This window comes from Coregonus clupeaformis, chromosome 29 (assembly GCF_020615455.1).
Source record: "Coregonus clupeaformis isolate EN_2021a chromosome 29, ASM2061545v1, whole genome shotgun sequence".
Lineage (NCBI taxonomy): Eukaryota > Metazoa > Chordata > Actinopteri > Salmoniformes > Salmonidae > Coregonus > Coregonus clupeaformis.
In genome coordinates, this window is record NC_059220.1 from 61,870,555 (window position 1) to 61,896,086 (window position 25,532).

General features: G+C 46.2%; 1 protein-coding gene across 3 annotated transcripts in view; it reads left to right on the forward strand.

Moving 5' to 3' along the window:
• The window catches only part of LOC121535969 (E3 ubiquitin-protein ligase Midline-1), a 55,929-nt gene extending 35,877 nt beyond the window's left edge, over positions 1-20,052 (forward strand). For all 3 annotated transcript variants that reach the window (XM_041843213.2, XM_041843212.2, XM_041843214.2), the window contains exons 3-10: positions 2,988-3,083; positions 5,890-5,997; positions 12,870-13,018; positions 13,190-13,317; positions 14,116-14,259; positions 17,318-17,479; positions 17,741-17,948; positions 18,196-20,052. In XM_041843213.2, coding sequence (XP_041699147.1) covers positions 2,988-3,083; positions 5,890-5,997; positions 12,870-13,018; positions 13,190-13,317; positions 14,116-14,259; positions 17,318-17,479; positions 17,741-17,948; positions 18,196-18,544 — 1,344 coding nt within the window. In that variant the 3' untranslated portion in view covers positions 18,545-20,052. The remainder of the gene's footprint in view (positions 1-2,987; positions 3,084-5,889; positions 5,998-12,869; positions 13,019-13,189; positions 13,318-14,115; positions 14,260-17,317; positions 17,480-17,740; positions 17,949-18,195) is intronic.
• The last annotated feature ends 5,480 nt before the right edge of the window (positions 20,053-25,532 follow it).

The window sequence follows — 25,532 nt, forward strand, 5'->3', positions numbered from 1 at the left end:
AGCCATTGAAAGCTTGGTTAGTGGTAGCTTTCTCTTGATTAGATACAGATGTTGAAGGAAAGACGTTAGAATCTTTTCCCTTTGTAGAACTCCCTGCAACTGCCTTCAATGTCATCTGACCACACTCAGGAGTAGCCCACTTTTTTATAGAACTGTATTTGAATCTCAAAAGTTTCCCATATATACCCTTCCACTAATGACCAGGGATTTCTCCCAGTTTGAAATGTTAACTACTGAAATGTGGCTACTGATATTCTGCAATGAAGGGAACTAGTCTATTTGGTAAATGGATAGGCTGTTATTTGGGTTTGATGTCGACCATGTGTCTCCTGCCTAATATGAGTCTTTCCTTCTACCATGACAGACCTTTCTTTCCTCCATACAGCCAAAGGTCTTTCAACAGAGTTCTTGTCCACATGATTTATCTCTCAGTGGATCTCATTTACTCTATCAACACATTTACAGACAACAGGGTTGGATCACCCCAACATAGTCATACATTATTCATTGTCCAACAGTCCCAAGATGTGTAACAGATGCTTCTTTCATATTTCTTCTGATACTCTGACTTCTTCTGACTTCTTACGAGGTAAATAAGAAGAAAATACTTCACAAATATCCTCCTCAACCCAGAGCTTGTGTCACGCCCTGGCTCTGGGACTCTGTTATGTTGAGCCAGGGTGGGTTGTTTCTATGTGTTTTGTGTGCTAGGTTGTTCATTTGTTTCTATGGAGGCCTGGCCCACGGGGAGGAGAGACGCCCAGAACATTTTTAGGGGGGGGCTCACGCCGTGGACGACGGGGCAGCAGGAGGCCGGGATAGAGTGGTTCAGCGGGTTGGCAAAGGACGCCGCCAGGTTACGGGAGTCACTGGTCAGCAGGGGGAAGGAGAATGTAGAGGCACGGCGAGAGGTACTGGGGTGTGTTGCCAGTCCGGTCCGGCCCGTTCCTGATCCCCGCGTAGGGCCAGTGGTGTGTGTCCCCAGTACGGTCCAGCTTGTTCCTGTCCCTCGCACTGAGCCTGTGGTGCGCGTCGCCAGCCCGGTCCGGCATGTTCCTGCCCCTCGCACCAAGCCTGTGGTGCGCGTCGTCAGCCCGGTCCGGCCTGTTCCTGCTCCCCGCACCAAGCCTGTGGTGCGCGTCGTCAGTCCGGCACAGCCCGTGCCTGGGTCACCGGTGCCTGGTCAGGTTAGCTGCTCCACATCGGAGCCTGAGCGATCCGCTCCACCGATGTCCAGTCCAGATCCAGCCAGCAGGGCCAGACCGGACCAGGGGCACTATGGGGGGTTTGTTGGAGGGTGGGGGTCAAGCCCGGAGCCGGAACCGCCTCCGAGGAGGAATGCCCACCCGGCCCTCCCCTGTTCGGTTTATGTCACGCCCTGGCTCTGGGACTCTGTTATGTTGAGCCAGGGTGGGTTGTTTCTATGTGTTTTGTGTGCTAGGTTGTTCATTTGTTTCTATGTTGGCCGGTGTGGTTCTCAATCAGAGGCAACGTGAATCAGCTGTTGCTTGTTGTCTCTGATTGGGACCAATACTTAGGTAGCCTGTTTTGCCACAGTGTTTGTGGGATTTTGTTCCGTGTTTGGTTAGTGTCTATTGCCAAGGACGTCACGTATCGCTTTGTTCGTGTGATCATTAAAAATAAAAGTGTGTTCGCATTCCACGCTGCGCCTTGGTCCTCTTCCTTCAGCGATCGTGACAGCTTGTTTCCACTTGAAACTCAATGAGTTGAGACTATGGGCTATAAATACATGAGATCAAGAGTGATTTCTCCTGACCCTAATACAAATTTACAACAGGGACATTTGAATTAATCTTCTCAGGACCGTGGGGGACAAATTCCATTGTATTAACGTCAATTTCAATCGCCCATTAGATTGAATATGCTGAAGAGAACATAATGGAGGGAGTCACATGGGGCATACTGTTTGACCCCTTAGTTGGTGACTGAACTATGGTTTTGGTTCCCAGTGATACCTATTCAGTATGTCCATTCAAGCAAGAAGACACGCTAGTAGTCCTTGTAGTATTGCTGTTTTCCTCCACGGGTTCAGTTATTTTTACACCCCCGTTGATCATGCCATCCCCTATGGTCCTTAACGTTTTTTTTTTTTTTTATGTCATCGTCGTATTAAGGCCATCCATTAGACTGGTAAGCCCCCCCCAACCTAATTCTCCTGCCTGGCTCATCTGTTGTTTACGCTGTGTACCCATGGGGCAACTCCATTGAATCCCTACTGAGCATCACATTGTAGCTAAATATGGTCGGTTGGGCAATAATATGATAGAATGTTGAAATAAAGAGGACAGATTGTTTCTAGGCAGAATAGGAAGGGCAAAAGGGGGGAAAAATGTCAGAAAGAACAGCTTACATAAAGACTCTTTGATAGGTAGATGGGCTGTCAGATGAGCTTTTGACGCTTCATTTGCCGGTCGGCCGGGTTTATGGATTGGTTAGTTTTTTTCCGGAGTGGCTCAGGCTCTGGCTCAGGCTCTCGTGTTAGGCTGTGAGTCCTGCTCGGAGACTGAGTAGTCAGGATGAGGCGGTATCGGGACGAGGGACAGGGGCAGCGCCCGGAGGTTAGTGTCCAAATCATCCAAAAGCGAATGTGACAACTGTGGATGAGATTTTGGAAGGGGAAGAGGGAAGGAGGAGGAGGAGAGGGAGGAAGCGAGGGAGGAGGAGGATGAGAGGGAGGAAGCGAGGGAGAAGGAGGAGGAGGAGAGGAGGAAGCTTCTCTGTTTTGGCTTTATCATCTTTCTCTCTCTAAAACAGCAATGTAGGACCTCCGACACCTTTTCATCAGCTTGGTTTTGTGTTTATTTTCTTTTGAAAGTATGGTAGGTTGCTTTTTAGCTTTGTGCAATTCAACCAACTTCTTCTATTCTTGTTCGTATGAAAAACAAGGACAAGAGCTGTTGTTTCTCTTTTGTCTTCCTTGTTCAAGGCATCAAGTCTTCAATAGTATTTTTCTCTTTCTTTTGCAGCAAGCGTTGGATTCCAACCTGAGTCATTTGGTCAAGAGGAACAATGAGTTGGAGGGGTTGATGGGAAAGTTGATCCAAACCTGTCAACATGTAGAGGTGAGTGCTCTATGTCACTGACCATGCTATGAGTCCAGGGATGTGTGCACGTGCAAGGGGCATACTGTAGTTAGTTAGTATAGTGCATGTGATGCAAGCCCAATTTACTGTATGCTGTTCACCTCAGAGAAAAACAACAATTTTTGTATTGATGTCAAATTTCAAATGAAGAATTATGATTTCCCTGACATGCTTATGCTAATGTTGTCATGTCAGTCATGTCATGATCTGTCAGTCATAAAGTAGTTTATGTGGCAACAGATGCTCCTGTCTCTGCTTGAGTTTGACCATCTGAATTTGTACATAGAATCATATTCTACAATTTCAAAATGCACAGTATTTTCCTGATATGTAGGCTACTAATCATTGAGTTGTCAAGTAACACAAAAATGTTATATACATGTCCAATTTAAATGTGTGCATGTGCAATACAATCAGATTATACTTATGTATCAATACTGAGACAAAAGATTGGTTGTGCCACTTCTTTAATGAAGGTTCTTCTGGATTAAGCCTTTCTGTCCATAGTCACTTGTTCTTGATCTGTGATGATTCAAATTAGAAGTGCCTGAGAGGAAAGAGTTACAGCCCCATGGTGGAAGGGCAGGCTAGCTATTCTGCCTCTAACAACCATCTCAAATATGGATAGACAAGGAAATTAAAATTACATGGCCTGAATCTTTTTGACTTATGCTCTAAACAGAGATTGTATTATGTCTCCATGGACACTGTAACCAGTACACTAAAAGGGTGCCAACATTTGAGGACAGGTCCACTTGTGAGTCCACTTTGGAAATTTCATTTAGCCTTTTAAAATCCACAAACCTTGTCCTTTCAAAATTGATGTATTTAAATAATGCATCAGAGAGAAAGAGGGGAAATATCTGACCTCTTTTTCATGGTGGATGTAGGTCAGAACAAATGTGTACATGGTTTTTAAACACACTTCCACCCATTAAATAATGATTGTACAGGCTAACTCTCGAGTGTTTCTGTTATTTATTTTGTGTGGTGTGTGTGTGTGTGTGTTTGCAGCTTGTGCTCAGTGAATCAACTTTTCAAAAGTCATCTGCGTGAATAATTGAGGAATGTGGAATGAGCTGCAGAATTATTGTGCAACTCATGAAGCAACTTCATTAAATCTGTAGATTTTAATTTGCTGCGAGTGTAAACTCTAATTCACTATATCCACCCAAAGGATTACAATTCGTTTTTTTTAGTATAGTCATCATCACTGTGCATAAATGTGCAAGGAGTGGAAAGGTACCCTTTCTCAGCACTTAAAGAGAGTACACAGGACGCGTGTGTACTTTTTTGGAGAGATTACTGAATATTTTAAAGCCTTCTAAAGCAAATCCGCCTTCTGTTAAAAGTTTCTGAGCTCTTTTGAAGTGCAATTCTCCAGAAACGCATCTCCTTCAGGTTAAATGAATCACTTATGCTCCTGCCAAAGACTTATCTGTCATGTCCATCACACGCTCCCTTGCCATGGCCAAAGGCTGAGCCCACAGCTAAAGGATGTGTGTCAGCCATGTGTACTCATGACGCTGTCATGGCATCATTGCAACAGCATGTGTGTGTGTATGCTTGTTTGCCTGTATTTGTAGGTATATGGGGGAGAGAGAGAAAGAGACAGAAAAGCGGGGCTAATTAATAATTATTAATCTAATTAATCTAAGATTTCAAGAGATGCTAGAATGATTTAAGAGGAATACTGTATGTCCTCACTTAACATCCAGCTCCTACTGTAGTACATAGATGGTTCATTAGACCTAAAATCCACAAATATTTCATAGATCAGAGGGAGAGATGGGGGCCCTCACCCATGATCTCCTCTAAACCCTGTGAATTTACAGTAGATAAACCCACTCACAGGGCAAAGGAACCTAATTACTGGCGTTGAAAAAACGGATCTGTGTGGGTTTCAATGAGTCCCTTTCATATCATAAACAGCCTGTCCACACCAGGGAGTGACCTTAACACACCTCGTTGGCCTGGCAACGCTCAAACAATCCCCTCTTTCATGACTCCCCACACCACGTTTCGCTTCGCTTCGGTCGAAACCTGTCCAGGTGGTGAAATCTGTGTTTCCCCAGGACATAAAAACGGGCACCAAAGAGGCATCTATTTCAAAGGTCTGTGGCTAGTAAAGTGGACCTGAGCGTGCATGCACTCACCGATCTGTAGACTGATCCAAATGCTACATAGAATTGAGCACTGTTAGACTCAGCAAAACACAGGCGCAGGCATTCCTTATTTTCTGTAGTAGCCAGAAACAAACACACATTAAGTTACTGTGGTTCAATATTGATTCATTCACCCATAGGTTATTATTTGCAACGCAAAACCAACTGACATCTGAATGAGCATTAGTTGAACTAGAGCTTTAAATGGATACTGCAAGATTCTGGCAATTAATCTGTTTTTCTACTTTTTTCTAATTCCTAGCCTTGAGACATGCCCTGTAGGTCAGACATTTTGATAATTATAAACCATTAAAGGGATACTGCGAGATTCGTTTTTCGACATAGCCAGAGTCAGATGAACTTGTGGATACCATCTTTCTGTCTCTGCATGCAGTATGAAAGAAGTTAGAGGTAGCCAATGCTGAGCCACTACTAACTAGCGTTAGTGCAAACCATATGCTGGTGTTCCTGTAGACTTCCAGGCATTGCGCTGACGCTATTTAGCAATGGCTCTCAAAACTACCTCTAACTTCCTTCATACTGCACACAGACATACAAATGGTATCCATGAGGCTATGAATTATCAGACAGATTAATTATGGTTCATTTGTGTTTTTCAGGTCAATGCATCACGGCAGGAGGGAAAGCTGATGGAAGAATGCGACCTCCTGATTGATATCATCCAGCAAAGGAGACAGATCATTGGGACCAAAATCAAGGAGGGAAAGGTAAGATCCAGGAGTGGCCATGGGTCTGAAACTGGATCCCATCCAACACACACACAATCCTCTGCACTTTCTCTGAGCTGCAGTCTGAACTGTATGGTCTGTGAGGGAATGTAATAGTAAAATAACAGAAGGGTAAATGTCTCTCGCCTTCTGTTCGGGGTCTGCTTTGGAGCTGTTGGAAAATCCACCGTCTGTTTACTCCCAATCTGTTCATTTATGATGCAAAGCGAACATTTGCACAAGGTCACCAGGGGAATTGGACCATGCCTATGTATCCAAATGTCTGACCTACAGGGCATGTCTCAATTATTTTTACTGACTGACTGAGTTGGAGTTCGCTCAAAGCTAACTATTTGTAGTCAGAGAGGAAATGAAAACAACTTCACTCTTTGTGTGACTTTTACTCGCTTCAGTTCCCTTGTTGTATTTCTGTTGGCGTTGGAACCAATAGCTCTCCAGGGTTAGTCAGAAGCCAGGTTCCTGCTATTTCTCTAAAGGGCGGGACTTCCTTCCTTCCTTCCTGGTCTCGTGTCAGGACTTGAGTCAGGAGCGGGGCTTTAAGTAGAAGGGCCATAGAGGCAGTTTAGCTCTGTGTCACGATTCAGACAGACGACCAGAGGACCACAATTGCGTCACACCAGAAAGTTTATTAAACTTAAGGGAAAAGGGAAGTAGGGAGTGAATGAAGGCTCCAGGGGTAACAGGGATCCCGTCCAATGCGCTGGGTCTGTGCCCCCCCCAGTGGCAGCGATGCGTCCTATGAAGCCGGTGGTGGGTGGTCCAGAAGTCCTGGGGGGGGGGAGACACAGACACAACAGGGCGGAATGAAACCAGGCAGCAGTACAGTTCAAGGGAATCCAAAATACGTAGTAGCAAGGCAGAAGGCTGGTCAGAGTTACCGGGATTGAAGAGTAGTCAGGAGTCGTAATGGCAGAAGCAGGTCTGGATCTCCTAAGGCAGAAGAGTATCCAATAAACAGGCAGGTCCGGGGTCACAAAACCAGGGTGAGCCAGAAGCGCGAGCAAACAGGTTCCGGGTGTGAGCTTTGCAGACGATCTGACACCGGAGAGCTGAAAGACAGGGCCTTAAATACTGGGAGAGGTTAGTGGGTAATGCAGCGCAGCTGGCAGAGTAATTAGAGCCGAGCAGAGCAGGGACAGGTGGAGCTAGTTAGGCTGAGTAGAGAGAGGGAGGTGAGCAGAGTGGAAGATAGTGGAAACCAATTAAGGTGGTAACCCGGTGGAGTGAGAGGGCTCATGACAGAACCCCCCCAAGGGACGGCCCCAGAAGTCCCAAGAGCAACACCACGCCGGGCGGGAGGAGGGGAGCCGGAGGAGGGCTAGAACTCCTCCGAACGGTCCGAGTGAACGTCCTCATCCTCGGAGGAAGCCGGAGGGCCGTGGTCGGGAGATGGGACAGGTCCCGAGACAGGATCAGGCACAGGACAGGAAGCCGAGCGGGCCGGACGGTTAGGGACCCCTCTGGGGCGGCCCCTACGGATTGCAGGTTGATCAGGATGCCGTTGGTGGAAAGCGGTGATGAGAGTCCTATCCACAATCCGACTAGCTGGCACCCAGGTCCTTTCCTCAGGTCCATAGCCCTCCCAGTCAATGAGGTACTGGAGACCCCTACCCCTCCGTCTGGACCGAAGCAGGCGGCGGACGGTGTAAACCAGACCACCATCGACGAGCCGTGGAGGAGGAGGACCAGGCGCAGCAGGGACCAGCGGACTCTCATGGATGGGCTTAATCTTAGACACATGGAAAGTGGGGTGCACCCTCAGGGAATTAGGCAGTTGGAGCCGGACAGCAGTTGGGCTAATCACTCTTATGATAGGGAATGGGCCAATGAACCGAGGTGCCAGCTTCTGCGACTCCACCCTGAGTGGCAGGTTCTTCGATGACAACCACACCCTTTGACCAACATGGTAGGTGGGAGCAGGAATTCTCCGACGGTTGGCCCCGGTAGTGTAGCTGGCAACGGACCTGAGGAGTGTGGCTCGGGCTTGTGACCAGGTGCGGCGACATCGACGGGCAAAAGCAAGTGCAGATGGGCAAGTAACCTCCTCCTCCTGGCTGGCAAATAGAGGAGGCTGGTATCCATAAACACATTGGAAAGGGGACATACCGATGGCAGAGCAGGTCAGAGAATTGTGTGCGTACTCCACCCATGTCAATTGCTGCGACCAGGAGTGGGGGTTGCGTGAAGTCATGCATCGCAGTGCCTTCTCGAGCTCCTGATTAGCCCGCTCTGACTGCCCATTGGATTGGGGATGGAATCCGGAAGTCAGACTGACTGTGGCTCCCAGCAGGTGACAGAACTCCTTCCAAAAAGCGGAGGAGAATTGTGGACCACGGTCAGAAACAACATCCCTTGGCAGTCCGTGGATCCGGAAGACGTGTTCCAGGACCACCTGGGCGGTCTCCTTGGCGGTTGGGAGCTTGGGGAGGGGAATGAAGTGTGCCATCTTGCTGAAACGGTCAACGATGGTGAGAATGACGGTCATGCCACTTGAAGGGGGCAGCCCCGTGACAAAGTCAAGGGCGATGTGAGACCAGGGACGTCTGGGCACAGGCAGGGGCTGCAGCAATCCGGCTGGGGGCTGGCAGGACGACTTGTGTTGGTTGCAGATGGGGCAGGCTTGGACGAATTCCCGTACATCCTTCCTCAGAGAGGGCCACCAGAACCTCTGGGCGAGCAGGTTAAGTGCGGGTGGAGCCAGGGTGACAAGCTAGGCGGGAGTCATGTCCCCACTGAATGACCTGGGACCTCAGGTCTTCGGGGACAAAAAGGCGGTCAGCTGGGCAAGTGCTGGGACCTGGCTGGTTACGGAGAGCCTCCAGCACCTGTTCCTCAACAGCCCAGGTCAGAGCTGCAACGATGCAGGGACTTGGCAGAATCGACACAGGGTCCTTGGAGGGGGTGTCATCCTTCTGGAATTGACGGGAGAGGGCATCTGGCTTGGTGTTGCGTGATCCAGGCCGGTATGACAGAGTGAAATTAAACCTGGTGAAGAACAGGGCCCAGCGGGACTGCCTGGAGTTCAACCGTTTGGCCGTGCGGATGTACTCCAAGTTCTTATGATCGGTCCAAACGAGAAATGGAATGGTGGACCCCTCCAGCCAGTGACACCACTCCTCCAAGGCAAGCTTCACAGCCAGCAGCTCCCGGTTCCCTATGTCGTAATTGCACTCAGAGGGGGACAACCGACGTGAGAAAAAGGCACAGGGATGGAGCTTCCTATCCTCCGCAGCCCACTGAGAAATCACAGCACCAACTCCCACATCCGAGGCGTCCACCTCCACAATGAATTGCCGGTCCACATCAGGCATCTGGAGGATGGGAGCGGAGGTGAACCTCACCTTGAGGGTACTGAAGGCTTTGTCGGCTGCTGGGGTCCAGGTGAAGGGTTGCTTGGTGCTGGTTAGAGCAGTGAGAGGGGCAGCAACGGTACTGTAGTTCCGGATAAACTTCCTATAGAAGTTAGCAAACCCCAGAAACTGTTGCAGCTTCTTTCTGTTCTCCGGAACTGGCCACGAAGTGACTGCTGATACTTTGGCAGGATCCATTTGGATACTTCCTTCTGCCACTATGTACCCCAGGAAGGCCACTGTCTTGACGTGAAACTCACATTTCTCTGCCTTGGCGTAGAGGGAATTCTCCAGAAGACGATGAAGGACTTGCTGGACATGGCGGGTGTGTTCAGACAGGTTTCTGGAGTAAATTAAGATGTCATCCAGGTAAACGAAGACAAACTTGTTTAACATGTCCCGCAGTACATCATTCACTAGAGCCTGGAACACAGCAGGAGCATTGGTGAGGCCAAAAGGCATAACCAGATACTCGTAGTGGCCTGTTGGTGTATTGAATGCGGTTTTCCATTCATCTCCCTCCCGGATCCGCACTAGGTGGTAAGCGTTTCTGAGATCCAACTTGGTAAAAACAGTGGCTCCCTGGAGCAACTCAAAAGCAGAGGTGAGCAGAGGCAGAGGGTAACGGTTTTTCACTGTGATGTCGTTGAGTCCCCTGTAGTCGATGCAGGGGCGAAGAGATCCGTCCTTCTTCCCCACAAAGAAGAAGCCAGCACCAGCAGGAGATGAAGATGAACGGATTAATCCTGCGGACAGAGAGCCATTGATGTAGTCCTCCATGGACTTTCTTTCAGGAGCAGACAACGAATAAAGACGACCCCTTGGAGGAGCTGTTCCAGGGAGGAGGTCGATGGCACAGTCGTACGGTCGGTGAGGGGGCAGAGATGTGGCTCTTGCTTTGTTAAACACCTCTCTGAGACCATGGTAGCATTCTGGGACATTGGAGAGGTCCGGAGCGGAGTTAGTAGGTACTGGCCGAGGGGTGAGTGCGGCAGCAAGCAGGCAGGTTCGGTGGCAGTCCTCTCCCCACTCCCTGATCACCCCGGTCACCCAGTCGAGCTGAGGGTTGTGCCGGGCGGAGCCATGGGTAACCCAGGATGAGGGGTTGGCCTGGAGAGGGGAGCAGGTGAAACTGGATAGTTTCTTGATGGTTTCCGGACAGACCCATCGAGACCGGGGCCGTGACATGAGTGACCGATCCGAGTAAGTGTCCGTCCAGTGCCCGGGCAGGAATAGGAGGTGTCAAACGGAGGTTCTCCAGTCCCAGTTGGCGTGCCAGCTTGACGTCCATTATGTTGGCTTCGGCGCCAGAATCCACCAGAGCAGCCAGGGTGTGAGTTGAGTCAGAGAGGCGGAGGTGAACTTGCAGCAGGGGTTTGCGGTCGGAGGACTGGATGGTCATTGAACTCGACCGGACTCCCCCTACGCCCGGTGAGCTTCGGCCCTTTAAAGGGCAGGTTACCACACGATGTCCATCACCTCCACAATAGAGGCAGAGGTTTGAGGTGAGCGGCGCTGGCGCTCTGCAGGAGTGAGGGAGGCTCGCCCAATCTCCATAGGCTCAGACTGATCAAGCTGACCTGGGTGAGTGGCAGTAGATGACAGGAGCCCAGTCGGATCTCTCCGAATGCCGGTAGTAGGTGGACCTTGGCGCCCCCTCTCACGACGACGGGTCTGTATCCTTCTGTCGATCCTGACAGTCAGTGCGATGGCTTCATCAAGAGTGGAAGGCAGTTCATGGGAGACCAACTCGTCCTTGATATAGTCAGCCAAACTATGGAAGAACGCGTCCACCAACGGTGGTGTGTTCCAAGAACTTCGTCTAGCCAGGGTTCGGAAGTCGATGGAATGGTCTGCGACTGTACGTCTGCCTTGTCGAATACTGAACAGTTCACGAGACGCCTCTGCGGTGGGTGAATCCAGGTCAAACACCTTCAGCATCTCCTCAGCAAACAGGTCGAAGGTTGCACATGCGGGGGTTTGACGTTCGAACTCTGCTGTTCCCCAGAGTCGAGCTCGGCCCGTCAGGTGAGTGATGGCATACCCAACCTTAGCCCCCTCCGTGGCGAAGGTCCTTGGCTGCAAGGAGAACTGAAGTCGGCAGCTAGTCAGGAATGGCCGGACCTGGGTTGAATCGCCGTTGAACCGCTCGGGGTTTCCAATCTTGGGTTCGGAGCAGCGGCTGCAATGACCGGGGCAGGTAACTCGGGGGCTGGGCTGGTGGGCAGACTGGCTGGGGTAAGGTTGGTGAGGAGTTGAATGAGCATGGCGAGTTGTTGTTGCTGCTGCTGGAACTGCTGCTCATGCTCATCGGTTTCCATGTCGGGGAAAGTGTGCGCTGAGTCCATAATGGTCAGATCGTACTGTCACGATTCAGACAGACGACCAGAGGACCACAATTGCGTCACACCAGAAAGTTTATTAAACTTAAGGGAAAAGGGAAGTAGGGAGTGAATGAAGGCTCCAGGGGTAACAGGGATCCCGTCCAATGCGCTGGGTCTGTGCCCCCCAGTGGCAGCGATGCGTCCTATGAAGCCGGTGGTGGGTGGTCCAGAAGTCCTGGGGGAGACACAGACACAACAGGGCGGAATGAAACCAGGCAGCAGTACAGTTCAAGGGAATCCAAAATACGTAGTAGCAAGGCAGAAGGCTGGTCAGAGTTACCGGGATTGAAGAGTAGTCAGGAGTCGTAATGGCAGAAGCAGGTCTGGATCTCCTAAGGCAGAAGAGTATCCAATAAACAGGCAGGTCCGGGGTCACAAAACCAGGGTGAGCCAGAAGCGCGAGCAAACAGGTTCCGGGTGTGAGCTTTGCAGACGATCTGACACCGGAGAGCTGAAAGACAGGGCCTTAAATACTGGGAGAGGTTAGTGGGTAATGCAGCGCAGCTGGCAGAGTAATTAGAGCCGAGCAGAGCAGGGACAGGTGGAGCTAGTTAGGCTGAGTAGAGAGAGGGAGGTGAGCAGAGTGGAAGATAGTGGAAACCAATTAAGGTGGTAACCCGGTGGAGTGAGAGGGCTCATGACACTCTGATCTTTCGGCTGGAAATGAAACCTGCCTAAATGGAAATCCTTTATGGTGGGTGGTTGCCGCTGAGACGATAGAGAGACAATTTTGTATTTTTTCCTGCTCCCACACCTCTGGCATTGTCCAGATATAGGATATGGGTGACAAGTTGTTTCATATAAATACCAGAAAATTGCAACAAAAATATACACATTCGAATGAAACCAAAGATTAGATGTTTAGTTAGAGTGGGTCAGAAAATGTTGATGAGGGTAGTGTCTCTGACATAAATACAACATCCAACCAACCACATTTCACTGCCCTCAATCACTCTCTCTAAACCTCTCATTAGGTGAAGAGAAAGCAACAAGCAAAAAACATCTGGATAGGATCCCAAATGCCCAATCTGGGCTAAATCTCTACCATCCCTGACGTGGGATTAATTTAATCACCTTTAACCCATTCTAACCCCCCTCTGTCCTATCTGTTCTACAGGCGGTCAGGATTAGGAAGCTAGCTCAGCAGATCTCCAACTGTAAGCAGTGCATCGAGAGGTCCTCTGCCCTCATCACCCAGGCCGACCAGACCCTGAAGGAGACGGACCACGCCCGCTTCCTCCAGACCGCCAAGAGTATCACCGAGAGGTGAGCCAAGCCAGCACGGAGGGCGTGGTAGAAGTTCACTACAAACACAGGCTCTCTGACTAACCATTGGGAATTCACAGTCAACCAACATGACCTCTGGCATCTTATGAAAATGTGCAACATAGTGGGATAGTTGTGAACTAAACCCTCTGGGATATGTGTTTGTGTTAGGGTTTCCATGGCGACCGCCTCCTCTCAGGTCCTGATTCCAGAGATCAACCTGACGGACACGTTTGACACGTTCGCTCTGGACTTCACCAAGGAGAAAAAGCTGCTGGAGAGCCTGGACTACCTCACAGGTACAGAGTACAATCAGCTCTGCTTACTAGTAGTGGTGGGCGCCAATAGTGATAGTTCAATTCAATAGCGATAGATTGTGATAATTTGGCAATATCGTGATATACTGTGATATTGTTGCCTATATCGTGATATTGCTTTGTATCATGATGTCTACTATATCAAAGCACTGGCAATATATGCACTCAACATAACTGGGGTTCAAAGTTCCACATCGACATAATGTCAAAATTGTCAATGTTATTGCAGTACAAAAAAAATGATACATCATATGAATAGATTTATATGAGATTGTGGAAGAGATTCTTGTTTGGTCTTTGTGATGGCAGAGGGCTTCGCTTGAGGGCTGGCTCACTAAGAGAATCACTCTGAGTCATCGATGTGTACTCACTGGCGGAGGGGGAGAGCGATAGAGAGAGAGAGAGAGAGAGAGAGAGAGAGAGAGAGCGAGAGAGAGAGAGAGAGAGAGAGCGAGAGAGAGAGAGAGAGGGAGAAAGCAGGAGCGGGAGAGAGAGAGATGAGAGAAGAGAGAGAGTAGGGTTAGGGAGGGGAAGAGAGCAAAAGATGTCATCAGCTAAATCACACTGTCAACCTCTGAAATATTATCTAGGCTATAAATGATCATTAGCAAGCAAAATCTTGGCAATCAATATAAGTCACTAGCCTTCAGTCCTCCTTTAAAAGTCCTCCTGTAAAACTGCACGCTCAAAGGTGAACCACTGTTATTTCATTGTTATGCCAGAGCATGCATAACATTTTCTATTCTTACCCTTCTCTAATTTCTCATTACCCATATCTAGCGCCAAGTCCTCCGGGCATCAGAGAAGAGCTCTGCACTGCATCGTACGACACCATCACCGTCCACTGGACCTCAGACGACGAGTTCAGTGTGCTTTCCTATGAACTCCAGTATGCTATCTTCACAGGTCAAGCCAACGTTGTCAGTAAGTATCTGGGTGTAGGCAAAAATACAGTCACACATTCCAGAAACACCTCCAAGCACACAACTATCTTCATAGGTCAAGCCAATGTTGTCAGTATGTATCAGGGTGTAAGCTAAACTACCCTCTGGCATACAAGACACACCACCAGACACACAATGGTATCTTCACATGGCAAGCCAATGGTGCTAGTAAGTCCACAGAATGCCTTGAGAGAACGCTTTGTTCTCACAGAACTCTCTCCTGATGATAACTCTAGTATTTTCCAACTCAAAGCCAAGCGAAAAATCAAGTGGAAAGCCAAACAGCTGGAGGACTCAAGAATCAAAACTGAATCATGTGTTTCTTCTCACCGAGCCTGACTAGGGCCAATGGGGTGAGCTCAAATCTCAGGATCTCAGCTTGATTTATTGCAGAGTCAAAGGGGACAGAGTGGGAAGGAGAGAGGGAGGGAGTCTAGCTGATTCGAATTACAGTCATAACACGAATCAGTGCTCAGAGCCCTCCTCCCCCACGGATCACGCCGAAAGCCACACTCATGCATACTTCACTGGGCAAGCAATATAAAATGAGGTCAGGGGATGGGAAATATAGCTTCTTAGATTCAGAGAACAGAAGGAGAAGTGTGGTTTGATGAAAGCGGATGGCTAGCAAAAAAGGTTATAAGATATCAGAAGGTGAGGTCAGTACAGGTGCATCAAAGCTGGGACCGAGAGAATGAAAAACAGCTTCTATCTCAAGGCCATCGACTGTTAAATAGCCATCACTAGCACATTAGAGGCTGCTGCTGCCTATTGAAATCACTGGCCACTTTAAGAAATGGAACACTAGTCACTTTAATAATGTTTACATATCTTGCACTACTAATCTCATATGTATATACTGTATTCTATTCTATAATATTCTACTGTATCTTAGTCCATGCCGCTCTGTCATTACTTGTCCATATTTGTATATATTCTTAAATTCCATTCCTTACTAGTTTTGTGTGTATTGGGTATATGTTGTGGAATTGTTAGATATTACTTGTTAGATATTACTGCACTGTCGGAGCTAGAAGCACAAGCACTTCGCTACACCTGCTATAACATCTGCTAAACACGTGTATGTGACAAATAAAATGTGATTTGAATTGATTTGAGAATAAATAGGATATGATATGTCTCCTATTGTGAGCATCTCACTTCACTTCAAACATCAAGTAGCATTTTAGCAACAAAAAAAGAGAAGAAACTGAACACTACCAGAACTATAGCTTTAGTATTGCAATACATCACCAGTGTTGCTGCAAAACTGGCTTTTTCCATGCTTAAATCATGTTGAAAACTCCAGTGCCCTCAAGTTGAATGCCTTTTAGAATGTATTTCGATACCGATATACAAAATGAATGAACATAAATGTATAATAGATGTTCACCCTTGAATGATAATTGAACATAACAATTGTGTCAGTTGCTGTGTTTGGAGCCCCATTGAGCAGAAGACTCTCTAAGGGCCTTTCTTTTTTTCAAGTCTACCAACATCATCACTTTTCATGAGGGGTGCTGTAAACCCAATGTGACACTTGTTTTTTTCCACTTCCTCCTCTCTGCTATGTTTTCTTCCCGCTCTAGTTTCACATCCAATCACCAGGTCTAAGCTCTGGGCTGAGGCTGAGGTGTTGTCACAATGTCACATCTTAGAAAACACGGTAGAGGAAAGGGGTGATGGCAAACACTGGTCCCATAGGGTCTCACTCAGGGTCATTTATTTGCAGGGCAATTGAATAACTGACTGAGTTTTCTCTCACTAATGTAAATAATGTGTGGCAGGCACTCCGTTCCAAAATGGCTGCCATGTGTGAGATGAGAATGGCACGTTTCCATTTAAAATATTGGCAAATGTACTGTACATTCACAGTGCACTGTACATTTACAGCACAGCAGCCTTCAGAACACGTTAGACATGATGATGGGGTATGATGGGACATGGTAGCCTATAGGGACGGACAAAAAGGTGTAATGGGTTCGCACACAAAAAGATATCGCATAAATCTTACGGAGAATACACTGTGCACTCAGCATGATGGCCACTCTGTCAGAGAGTTAAGCCTGCGGGCATCAATGTGGCACAGCACAGTTTAGTATATACCTATCACATGTATAGCACAGCCATTGAGATGTGAATGACCTCCAACCTCCTAACGCCCACAGTAACCACATGAAACAACAGAGTAGAGTGAATCGCAATAGAAAGGGAATGTGTTGGATGATTATAAATTTATCAATATTAATGTCATAATGCTATGTTGCATTCTGGCTGACCGTGGCTTTTTGAAGATCACTCACATTTTTCATAATGAATTTACTTTGTATGACAAATCACCCCATAATTCAATGTTTACTACACCCTCTGATACCAAAATCATATTGGACAAGAAGCTTTGTCTGAACACTGATAATGAATCCTCCCCCTCTCACTTGGATATGATCAAAGGCAATAGAATAGATTGAGGAAATGACTGATAGTGGAATTTGGACCACTCCTCTCTGTCCTCTAGCTCTGGTCTCCTAGGAACACATTCATCTACTTCCTCCTCTCCCTAACACAAACAGACTCAAACCTAGACCTCGTTCAAATTATAGATAAGACTTCGCTAACTGAAGAACAAAAAATGCAATATGTTGGGGAAATATGGATTTAATTAAATGGTGAATGGTGGTATTTGGTCCAAGTATGATACTTACCTTGGCTGAGGATTGGCTGTCTCTGCGGCAGGCAAAGTTTTCCTCATTATGTGACAATTAACTTTGCTTATGTCATGGAATTGTGCCTGACAGCAGTTTACGAGTGACCTAATTAATTGAAGATGTTTGCTTTTCAAAGTTTATCAAAGCCACAATACTTCAACAACAACGTCTGTGTACTCTGTGTTGTGGGTCTGTTATAGCCACTCTGTGTGTGTTCATGTGACTACGTGTGTGCAAACGGAGCCATTTGTGTATTCACTCATACGCACCAATGCATAGCTGAATGTGTATGCATGACAACACTGGAACTGTGCGTCTGTGTCTCCATCCCAGGCCTCTGTAACTCTGCAGACAGCTGGATGATCGTGCCTAACATCAAGCTGAACCACTACACCGTCCACGGCCTGCAGAGCGGCACCAAGTACATCTTCATCGTCAAAGCCATCAACCAGGCGGGTGCCCGCAGCAGTGAGCCAGGAACACTCAAAACCAACAGTAAGGGCTCCATACATTACGATATAAGGAAACTTGGCATTATAACATGCCGTTTTTAAAGAAGCACAGTATCTTGTGATTCTTACCTAATATGGACACCATATTATGTATTATTACAGTGTCCATATTAGCAAAGCATCACATGTCGGGGATGGTGTCCTAATATGGACACCATACATACAGCTGCTGCCTTCATAGCCTATCCTATCCTAGCCCTTTGCTAACGTAACCATGTTGTCTCTCTCTGTCCTCTTCATCCAGGCCAACCTTTCAAGCTGGACCCCAAGTCCGCCCACAAGAAGCTGAAGGTCTCCCATGACAACCTGACGGTGGAGCGCGACGAGACGGCATCGAAGAAGGGACACGGCCAGGAGCGCTTCACCAGCCAGAATAGCTACGGAGTCGTCGGCAACGTTTACATCGACAGCGGACGTCACTACTGGGAGGCCCTGATTGGAGGAAGCACATGGTGAGTTAGACCTGGGAGACCTGATGGACCGATGTCTTGCTCTGAACCACATGGTGTTTGGCCTGTTGGATCTGTCTGGATAGGAATGACAGAGCTAAAGGGGTGGTCATGTTACGGCACATTGTAAGTCAGTTAAAGGCACATTTATAGAATGTAGACAGAGAAAGATTCAATGCACATGTAAGAAGTGTTGAAGTGTTTTGATTTTAGAGGCTGGCTAACAGTCTTCTTACTTATTTCTCTGCAGGTATGCGGTGGGCATCGCCTACAAGTCGGCCCCCAAGCACGAGTGGATCGGCAAGAACTCGGCCTCCTGGGTCCTGTGCCGCTGCAACAACTCGTGGGTGGTGCGTCACAACAGCAAGGAGCTGGCCATCGAGCCATCGCCACACCTGCGCCGCGTGGGTGTCCTGCTGGACTACGACGCCGGCTCACTTACCTTCTACGACGCCGTGGGCTCGCAACACCTGCACACGTTCCACGTGTCCTTCACCCAGCCCGTGTGTCCCGTCTTCAACGTGTGGAACAAGTGTCTGACTGTCCTCACGGGCCTGCCCATCCCCGAACACCTAGAAGGGTTGGAAACCCAGGACTGAGAACTAGAGTTCCACCGGGCCAAACCAGACTAAGTTGGGTTGGGTTGGGTTAGGTTAGGTTAAGCCACTTCCAAGGCACTTTGGGCCACCATGAACTAGCAAAGGACGTCTTCATTCTCGAATCATCCCAGAACACGTCATGCTACCACCTCATTTCATTTTAGGCACTTTGGACCACCCCTTGGGCCAACGTCAATCGCACAGACCACCCTTGATTCAACCACAGACCACTGTTTGGGATGGGAAACAAGGAAAGAGCTATGTAGCTGTACATTTGTGAATTATAGCATTGCCCAACTCCCACCTTCATGATTATGGAACCAAAGTAGCAATGCATTTAAATGTCTTTACCTACTATTTTCTTGTGCTTATATAATAGATATGAATTATTTAAGTGTAAGAAAATAGCCTAGATACATTTCAATATGTACATTTTCCGTTGCATTTACACATTGTTCATACATTATTTATGGTCAGTTTACCGGGGATAGGAGACATTTACAAATGTAGGGAAATTATTTTGATGTAATTTATCGATGTTACTTTCTAATCTAGGAAAAGTATTGTGGCCTAATACATTAATGTGTAAATTATACATATTTTGAGACAACATCATTACTTTCTTCCTTACAGTACCTTAACCCCCCAAGTGTAAAAGTACCGTTGCACTTTAGACAAGCAGGGATACACAACAAATTGTGTCTTCAATTGTTTTCATGTTTTGCAATGGGATAGGTCCTTTGTAATTCAGCCATGCATGTTTGTGAGACTCTCTCAGGTCTATTCCAAATCCTGTTTTCATCCATGAAAATAATGCAAACTACTTTGTCCTCTCCTGAGTGAATACTAAATTCCTATTGTCCTTAGTAGTTGTCACAAACCTGAACTGAAAAACACTTCCACTTTGTTGTTAGGTACAGTGAGGACAAGACTATTACAATAATTTCTCTATTCAGGTCCAGTGGCTGCTGGGAGGTAAATTCCAATGACAACAACCATGCCTCTGGGCATTTGTCATTCATATGTCATACAGTGATGTCATCAGGAAGCACCACACGTACAAACTCAGGCATTATTTCAACAAGGTCGATGCCACCACTAGCCACAGCTTGACCACTGTATGACCCAGTGACCATGAACTCAAACGTTGTAGGATACATCTCGCCACTACACACAGGCACTCCATGATGTACATAACATATTATGTTCTCTTTAACTCTGTTTTCTTTCAAAAGAAGGACCATCTTGATATTTTACAGATCATCTTGGTTCAGGATTGGTTCACTCATTAATGTGTCTCTTAGGTGTGGTTTGGGGTTATCTGTTTCCTTCTATTGGATGCAGCGATGATGTACTCTTTAATGTTACCACAAAAATTCAGTTGTATGTTTGAATCCTGTGGACAATATTTTAGGAAAGAGGATCGGAATGCTTGTGTCACTGTACAAATATGAAGTAGAATTTGTCGATTGTCAAAGGTTCAATAAAGAGAGATACATTTTAACTTGTTTACTGCCTGCTATGCTGTATATTTTATTCACACACATACACACTTTGCCGTAAATATCACTTAAGCAATACACCACAGGTCTTTGTGCATTTCCGACCGTCAACGTAGCCTAGCATATACTTTTTTCTCCTTCTAGACCCTTGCCTTCCCAACATAAACCAACCCAACCAGCCATCTATGTCTAAGTTTAGCCTACAAACTAGAGAATTTATCCTGAGAACTTCCTGTAGACAACAGGGCCTCTTCCTGGTCCGCTAGAGGCTTTTGTCTCTGGTTCACAGGGGCAACGGTGTGACCGGGCAATATTGGCCTTACCCACCAGAGCCTCAGACAAAACAACAAAGAACTGAATACAACTGACTGGGGTCCTTCCTCTTACAACTAACATACATGTTTGACAACAGTGTTTGGGAAGGTGTGTATGTGTGTGTGTGTGTGTGTGTGTGTAGTCCTTCATGTATGTATTTGACCTAAAACGGTACTCCACTGAGTGTCACAGTGTTGTCATCCCACTGGGCAAAAACTGTTTGAATCAATGTTGTTTCCACATCCTTTCAACTAAAACATTCAATGTGATGACGTGAAAAACTGATTGGACTTGCAAAAAGTAATTGAATTGTGTATGCTGAATTCAATGACAGGGTGAAATCTTTGATTGATTTCACATCATTTAGCAGACACTCTTATCCAGAGCAACTAGGGTTAAGTGCCTGGCTCAATGGCACATTGGAAGATTTTTTATCTTCACTTAGACAGCTTGGGGATTCAAACCAGCAACCTTTCAGTTACTGGCCGAACACTCTTAACCGCCAGGCTACCTGCCGTCCAGATTTCACATTGAATTCAGGTTAGTTGACAACTCAACCAAATGTAAATCCAAAATAGATGTTGAACTGACATCTGTGCCCAGTGGGAGGGTACAGTGATTTTGAAGAGGCAGCTCTTCCACCAGCCCAGGAAACTGTTAGGATGACATGATTTTCAATGACATCTCTTTTGGTCCCCCGGTAGAAAAGCTGTAGGGACTTGCTGTGTGTTTGTGTGTGTATGTGATGGCATACGTACAGTGGGGAAAAAAAGTATTTAGTCAGCCACCAATTGTGCAAGTTCTCCCACTTAAAAAGATGAGAGAGGCCTGTAATTTTCATCATAGGTACACGTCAACTATGACAGACAAATTGAGAAATAAAATCCTGCAGTGCCAGACGTGTCCCCCTGCTTAAGCCAGTACATGTCCAGGCCCGTCTGAAGTTTGCTAGAGTGCATTTGGATGATCCAGAAGAGGATTGGGAGAATGTCATATGGTCAGATGAAACCAAAATAGAACTTTTTGGTAAAAACTCAACTCGTCGTGTTTGGAGGACAAAGAATGCTGAGTTGCATCCAAAGAACACCATACCTACTGTGAAGCATGGGGGTGGAAACATCATGCTTTGGGGCTGTTTTTCTGCAAAGGGACCAGGACGACTGATCCTTGTAAAGGAAAGAATGAATGGGGCCATGTATCGTGAGATTTTGAGTGAAAACCTCCTTCCATCAGCAAGGGCATTGAAGATGAAATGTGGCTGGGTCTTTCAGCATGACAATGATCCCAAACACACAGCCCGGGCAACGAAGGAGTGGCTTCGTAAGAAGCATTTCAAGGTCCTGGAGTGGCCTAGCCAGTTTCCAGATCTCAACCCCATAGAAAATCTTTGGAGGGAGTTGAAAGTCCGTGTTGCCCAGCGACAGCCCCAAAACATCACTGCTCTAGAGGAGATCTGCATGGAGGAATGGGCCAAAATACCAGCAACAGTGTGTGAAAACCTTGTGAAGACTTACAGAAAACGTTTGACCTGTGTCATTGCCAAACAAAGGGTAAATAACAAAGTATTGAGAAACTTTTGTTATTGACCAAATACTTATTTTCCACCATAATTTGCAAATAAATTCATTAAAAATCCTACAATGTGATTTTCTGGATTTTGTTTTTCTCATTTTGTCTGTCATAGTTGACGTGTACCTATGATGAAAATTACATGCCTCTCTCATCTTTTTAAGTGGGAGAACTTGCACAATTGGTGGCTGACTAAAAACTTTTTTTCCACACTGTAACTGTGTGCATGAGTGAGTGTGAATGCATGCATGCATGCTTGTGAGTGCAGGCGTGTGCGTGTATACATGTGTGCATGGATATGTGACTGTGTGCGTGAATGTCTGTTGTTCATGAACTTACAGTGACCCTGCACATCAATTACTGTTCAGTGGAGGTCATGACTTAGCAGGAGTGCTGTGACATTTCCCTCATGGCCCCTGTTTGGCCAACACACCAGGAGTCTTAGCTACCCGTGAGAGAACTGCACAGAATCACAATCTACAGACACAGGAAGTGAAGGACAGTTGATAAGAAGGAAATAGGAAAAATAACAAAAACAAATGTCTACATCAACTGCCTTCATTCAATTAGATAAACATTGTCTGGTTTGGTGTGGCTATTTCGTTGTATAACAGGCATCTACACACATTTCAACAGGGCACCCATATTACTGGTCATGTATTAAAAGGAATAGAAACCGAAAAGTTTTCCATATAAGTATACTTTACATTATGGCACACGATACTCTTTTCTTTAAACAAAAAGTATTACATCGACTGTGGATGTCAAATCCAGTCAACTCCATGAATGGCCAGCAGAGGCCAGTATAATGTGAAAAGAAAGTACTTCCATAATCAATAACATAATTTGGAAAAATCATAGAAAGTCTTGTGCCAATGTCTGACAGTCAGGGGTAGTGATTTTAAGATGATTAATTACAATAGGACCACACATGCTCAACTGAATCTGTGTAGTCCGGCTCTTAGTATGGGTTATGGTTAGGGTTAATATCTCTGATACAGGTGTCCAGGTATCCACAATGGTCTGACACATATAGATTGTACTTGATCAAAACAACATCTGTGAATTTGGAGTACTATAACATAAACAAAGAAAACAACTAAGGAAAATATCCTATTAAGTCACTGACTACAGCTGTTCCAGTAATCAACGTTGGATCCTAATCAAAAGCGTGCTGATTCCTCTTACACAATCTTTTGCTCCTGCCGTGTAATAAATTGAAGTTTGATTCGCTGTGCCGCTGATCGATCACATGAGGGCTGGGAAGCAATTAAAGCTGAAGATTGAAATCCTACTGCCCTGGGCCCAGTTTTTCTAAAGTTATCTATCTGGATTTTGCCTATGGGATAGCATTAAATGCATAGACATAGAATGAATAGAACAGACAAATCATTGACTTCAATGGGGACTCCTATTTTATTCACCAGTGTGTTAACACGCCAAACAGATCATTCGTGTCCGTATCTAACGTTGTGTAAAGTTTTGGGTTAGTTTTGACAGTTTGAGTAAGAACTTTGTCAACTTATTCAGCCAGTTAGTTAGCTAGAATAGTTAGCATACTAGCTAGCCATTGCTCTCTGCCAACGAACCAACCCCTCCTCCCATGGCACGAAACACAGAGAGAGCCAAGCTAACGTCACCCATGTCCCGAATTCCCTTGAACGACTCTGGTTACCAGTATGTAAAAACAAAACAAAAATAAATGCATGTTATAACTTACCCTTAGTAGCTACTGTTAGCCAGTTAAGTGCAAAGCTAGCCACTGAATCGATTCAGCCAGTTCGCGTCTGTCCCAACGGAGAGAAAGCGTCTCCAAATATTACAGCTAGGTCATTCCAGCTATTGTTTAGTTAGCTATCCAGGTAGCAACAAGCTAGCTATATTTCGAGTACAGTAGCTACTAACTACCTAATGTTAATGCTTCAGATAATGAGGTTAGAAAAAACAGCTGAATGGTAGGTAGCTAGCTGGCATAATTACAGGTACTCTTAAGCGTGAAATAACATTGGAAACAACTATCCACAGTTGCTAATAGTTACCAGTAGCTACCCGCTAGCTAGCTAGTTTTATTGGTCCAGGTAGTGGGTTAGCTAGCCTCGTGCTTCACCGGGCTCAGCCGAATACAATACTTACCTACAATAACTACCTAGATAAACTACATACAATACCTAACTACAATACCTACCTACAATCTAAATACATGGTTTAAGCTTTACTCGACACCATATAAGAAGCCAAGCTTACCTCCCGCTAGAGAAACACAACCTCACCCGACCAGTATCCTGTTGCCGTCATGTCATGACTGATAATATGTATTAGTTTCAGTGTGCGTTCAATATTTCAACCATCTGTTGTTGTTTTCTCCTCTCGCTCTCCCAGTCTCATCCAATAAAAACACACAGAGATATCCCCTTTCCAATTACACACCACACTGAGACAGACACAGGTACGCACATACACACAGGCCATGTATAAATATTATATCCTCAATAGTTCCTTCCATCAAGCCTAATCAGAACTGGGAGGGTATCAGGTCTGTAATCTAACAGCATAATAGTTCTGATGATCAGACATCAGACCTAATCATAACTGAGAATAGCGGGGGAGCTCTTTGAGAGCTGGGTCAGAATGACAAATGATGCGCTCGTTTCACCTTAAATCATATTGTCCTCCAGCCCTCTCTCCATTTGGTTGAGGCAGCTCTGACAGCTCCTGTATCTGTCTGCACCACTCTCTTACATCCCCACTGGGCAAGTTCAATTAAGAGGCAGCTCACAAATACACTCAATGTAAAGCTTTGGACTCTGTCTCGCCTCTCTCTCACTCTCTTTTTCTCTGTCTGTCTTGCTGTTTCTCTCTCTAACTCACTCCTCTCTTCCTTGCTTCTTTCTCTCTCTCTCTCTCTCTCTCTCTCTCTCTCTCTCTCTCTCTCTCTCTCTTTCTCTCCTCTTTTACTCACTGCCTGTGTCTGCCTCATTTCTTTCTTTCTTTCTTTCTTTCTTTCTTTCTTTCTTTCTTTCTTTCTTTCTTTCTTTCTTTCTTTCTTTCTTTCTTTCTTTCTTTCTTTCTTTCTTCTTTCTTTCTCTTTCTTTTCTTCTTTCTTTCTTTCTTTCTTTCTTTCCCATATTTAGTCAGTCAGCCAGTGAGTCTGTCTCTCCATCCTTTCTTAATAGTCAGCAATTTTATCCTGACAGCAAAGATAATCTAATTATTTTGCACCCCTCAATCCTGAAATCTTCACTGAGGGTGAAACAAACTTGGACCCTTTTACCACTGCACCAGCTAATTAAGTGATGATAATTTATTGCACTCCAAATTTGCAAGGGCTTTTGTGCTTTCAAGTATTTTAAAAAAAGCAGCTTGAGCAGCCGAGCGACAGAAAACGAGAAAGCCATAATTTTAAAGGTCACTGCACCAGCGGCAACGCGTTACCTAGGTGTTTCAATCTTTTCCCTACCCTTTCCCTAATCTAAAAAGTAAGAGCAGATCCATTGGGAATTGAGATGGTGAGGGTAGCCGAGCAACAACGAATGGTACACTAGTGTCCAATGGTGAAAAACAGAAAGCCTCAGTTACGTCACACCAGGTTGAAACGGCACTGG